This window comes from Nanorana parkeri, unplaced genomic scaffold (assembly GCF_000935625.1).
Source record: "Nanorana parkeri isolate BGI_ZX_2015 unplaced genomic scaffold, ASM93562v1 scaffold689, whole genome shotgun sequence".
NCBI lineage: Eukaryota > Metazoa > Chordata > Amphibia > Anura > Dicroglossidae > Nanorana > Nanorana parkeri.
Window position 1 is genome coordinate 878,323 of NW_017306957.1, and position 4,386 is coordinate 882,708.

Here is a 4,386-nt window from a genome sequence, read left to right on the forward strand (position 1 = left end):
TGAGGACTCTGTGTCCTCAATCTCTTTTTCTATTTTTAAAGGGAAATATCAGGGTTCTGTTTAGACCCCCAATATTTCCCAGAAGCCCCTAAAAGTAAAGTAAAAAATAAAAATATGTAATACAAAATTAATTAATAAATAATAATTAATTTAGAAAAATGAAAAAGTTTCTAAAAAAATAAAATATTAAAATTTGAAAAATTAAAATAAAAACATGTGTGTGTGGGGGGGAGGTGCAGGGTACAGTTCCAGTGGTTGTTTATATAATGGGGGGGGGGGCGAAAAAAAATTTCTGCCCCGGGCGCCCAGAACTCTGGTTACGCCACTGTTTGTGTTATCATCTCCATCTGGAAAGCGTGACACCTGCATTTAGCTATATGTTGGCTGCAGCAGTTGTGGAGCTGGGAATTGTGATGGGTGCATCTCACCACTAGAGTGATAGATCTGATAGATATCAGAATCCTGAATGCTTTATTGTGGCAGTATAAACAAAAACTTAAATGTCAAGTTTGGATGGAGTTGGCCTCTAACCCTTTTTCCTTCTTTGTTCTCTTCTCTATTTCTTGTTTTTCCTTGCACAGGCCTCTTTAGTTTAGCATGGGTTAAATTTCTGTATCTACTTTGTAGAAATCTATTAATCAAAACATTTGCTGCTCAGTCTGTCCACTGCTCTTGCAAAAGTCAATAGCAGTTATGCAGAGGACGGAGCTCCTAAGTCCCGGAATTAAGTGACTAGGGGACGAATCAAGGTCAGAGGTGTTGTGAGTCTGAGAAGTGCATTGGTCAGGCTAAGCTGACCAAGTATAAAAATGTATTACATGCTAGTCAGCTAGACATCTGTTCCTGTGACATCTGGGAAGACCTTAGGGATAATGAGGAGAGTGTAACAACCTACATATTGACCTAAGGAACTGAGCTGGTCTACTATAGCAGCAGTAGTTCCCTGTGGTATACTTTTCATCACAATGACGGGGTGACTATTGTACGTGCTGTAGATCTGTTTTTACAGAGTCAACATTTTGAAAGTAATGCCATGGCATGCCACCCCCACCCCTATGAACAGTCAGCAGTAAATGGTTACTCCAGTAGTTTTGTAAATCAGGCATGGATGTGAATGTACTTGCACCATATGCATCTACTTTTTTACAGTTACATGTAACTAATGCCTTAGGAAACCTATACAGTTGTTTCAACCTTGTTCGATATTATAACTGGCACTGGCAAATAAGGAAACTGAGTCTGCTGTGGAGAAACAACACAGGATAACCAATGTTAATACTGCCCACATAAAACAATATATAAGTATAAAAAGGGAATTTACAGATCACTTCCAAAACAAAGCCAAATCTTTTATGCCCCCTGTGTCCACTGTCAACCTTGACCCTATTTGCTTATATCAGAGATATAGTCTATAGTCAATATACACTGAGTGGCCAGATTATTATGACCACCTGACGTTTGTAGGCAAATTAGCTATAATTAGCTATAATTTTGCGCTGAAGTTGCTAGAGGGCCAGACCATTATAAATAGGGAAGCTCATTGTTAAAGTGTTTAAAGACTGGACTGTCAGCCGAAAATCTGGGTCTCAACTTGCGAATTGTGGCCGTCAGCGACTAGTCAATGTTAGGGCAGAACGGAGAGTGCCAAGACTGGTACAAGACAAAAGAAGGGCAACAGTGCAGTGTCGGATTCCTCGCATCACCTTTCAACATCTTGTGGAGTCACGAGGCGGCCCAATGAAGTCATCTCGTGGAGTCATCTCGTGGCCCAACGAAGTACTGATGGTGTGGTCATAATAATCTGGCCAATCAGTGTATAAAGCCATTTATGCAGCTGTTCATCCACAACTGATGGTTTATCAGGTACAGCTTAAATATAGAACCAGTTACGGTACTGTACAACCATACCATAGCTGCACCCTAAGTATCACGGGAGGAGTGGGAGCTTTTAGCCTGGGGGGTGCAAAACAGGCAGTTGGACTTTTCATTGTAGGGACAGTTGTATATCTAGTGAGAGAGAGAGATCCTGCTCCTGTTCAGACCTCTAACAGAGCAGGCCCTTTATTCAGTGACAGATGTTAGGCATCATATAACTACTTGCTGCATATTCAGACCTACGATCACAACACCTGGCAAAGGAAACTCTTCCAGCATTGACTTCCATTGTGACACTCCATATTCAGTCACATAGCATCAACAAGAGCAGCAAACTGAATAGGTGCTGAGGAATTTGCTCAAACAAGTGCTGTTATCACAGGCCTGAAGTGGGAACAGAAATGTATAAAATAGCGAGCAGCTGTCACTGACTGCAGATACTGAAGTATCTCCACATATGGTCCTGAGTCCTAAGATCCAGAATCACTATATTGCCCACATACAGCCTAAATATAGAGTCATTTTCCAACTGTATATAGTACAGGAAGTTAATAGGAATCTCCATAATGATTGTAAAAAAAATGGCTTTAGATATACTTTGTATAAAGAATACCACTTAAACTCCATATTGTCTACATTACTTTACAAACTGTATCACTGGTTAGCCTCATCTCATGCCATTGGGACAGCAGCAGTTAGTCTTTGTGAGTTTCATAGAGTGAATTCTTTGTTTAACCTCACAGGGGGATTTGCTGATTACTAGCTGTTCTTACAACACAGAAGACAGAAGTCGAGTCACGGTGGTAAGAGCCTAATGCCTATATCCTTAAACCTTTTCTTGTCACCCTCTTGGGGATCACATCTTGTACACAGCAAAGAACTAATGTTGGTTTATTGCCGGATCACATAAGCTCTGCTTGCTGTTTTGATCTTTTCATCTCTCTCGTTATTTTTCTGCTTGGAGTCAAACTCAGCAATTGGTAACCTTAAATGTTATTGTTAGATATAAAGAGTAGATAATGTTGGTCCTGGGTACTCTTGTACTTTGCCCTGTCTCTTGGACAATACATTTGATGACTTGCATCTGAAGTCAGCAGGGACATTACAAAATGGTTGAAAAAATGTACTCTCTCTATATCTTGGATTTCCAATACCACTATTACAAATTTTAAACACCTCAATTAGTTTCACACTAAACCTTTTTTTTAAACTAATACATTTTATTTTTGCATTATATCACTCCTTCCCTAACTGAAAATGGAAACATTACTTGTTTTAAACTTGTCTTTTCTGGATCCACCAAAAGCTAAAATATTTTTGTTGGACTGACCCTTTAATAATATTAAAGAGCTTAAACTCATGTTATATTAATTTTGTTCCCTTACTGTGTATGTAAATGTTATACTCTGTAATCCTTTTTTCTGGTGCTGCAGGGTGGATTCAGTATCACAGATGAGATGTGTGTGAACTATATACATTATTATCCTCGTACTGAGCTGGAACTGTGCAAGAGTCACGTGGATCCAGGATATCTGCGAAAATACTTCAATTTGGTAAACAGGTCAGTGACACAGTGTGGACAAGGAATCCATGAAGGACACCTGTCACAAGGGAAATATGAAAGGCTACCGTTGTGACCTGTCTTTCTGATGGCAGTCAAGTTACCTGTTTTGCTTCAATACTTTGAGATACTGATGTACTGCAAGCATGCAGGTAAGGACTTACGGCTCTAGCCTGACTTGACTGATCTTCACATTTGTACTGGTCAGTAACCTAGAAAATATCAAAACATTTGAATCCTCATCTTGCTGTGAGTCCACTCTATATGATTGTGCCTATGTGACTGAACAGTAGATTCTTGGCAGTTCTTCAGTCATAGAGAACAACAGCAATGCTCCTCTTAGCCAGACCTCATATGATCTTTGCCTAGGCTTTAGTTCAAGGCAAAAAATTGTTTTTTTTATTTAAAGAAATAGTATAATGTGGTTCTGCTGACTTGTGTCCAACTGATTATTAATGAACCTGATTAAGGAGGTTCAACTTCTTATTTCTTATTTTTCAGGTCCTTGGCTGTGGCCAAAACAAAATGTACACTTTACTTTGAAAAGGGACACCAGAGTCACAAGTACATTAATAGAGACAGGTGTCTGGTCATCAGGATGTCCAGTAGAATGCTGCCTCATTTTTGTGCCAGCAACATTATCTCCTGTGTCATGGCTCCCTGAGGCACTGTGTCATTGTCACTGTGTCACCAGGGCTCTTGTCATTGCAGGTTCATCGGTGACGAGGTCTGCACCTGTCCACAGGCAGCTGTCACTGAACAATTCAACGAAGTGCCCTGGAATTCTTTTACCAGTGATGTTCTCAATTCCCTTTATGCCTACTCCCCCATCTCCATGCACTGCAACAGATCATCCGCTGTCCGTTTTCCGGTAAGTGGGCAACAGGGTAAAAAACAACACACAATAAAAAGGTACCAGTGCTCAGGCTTCTCACCATACCTTCACTTTG

At 40.1% G+C, this 4,386-nt stretch overlaps 1 protein-coding gene across 1 annotated transcript in view; it reads left to right on the forward strand.

Moving 5' to 3' along the window:
* DBH (dopamine beta-hydroxylase) overlaps positions 1-4,386 on the forward strand; it is a 49,727-nt gene that overhangs the window by 38,827 nt on the left and 6,514 nt on the right. The window contains exons 9-11 of the mRNA XM_018563713.1: positions 2,619-2,678; positions 3,309-3,436; positions 4,148-4,307. Of these exons, the coding sequence (XP_018419215.1) occupies positions 2,619-2,678; positions 3,309-3,436; positions 4,148-4,307 (348 nt within the window). The remainder of the gene's footprint in view (positions 1-2,618; positions 2,679-3,308; positions 3,437-4,147; positions 4,308-4,386) is intronic.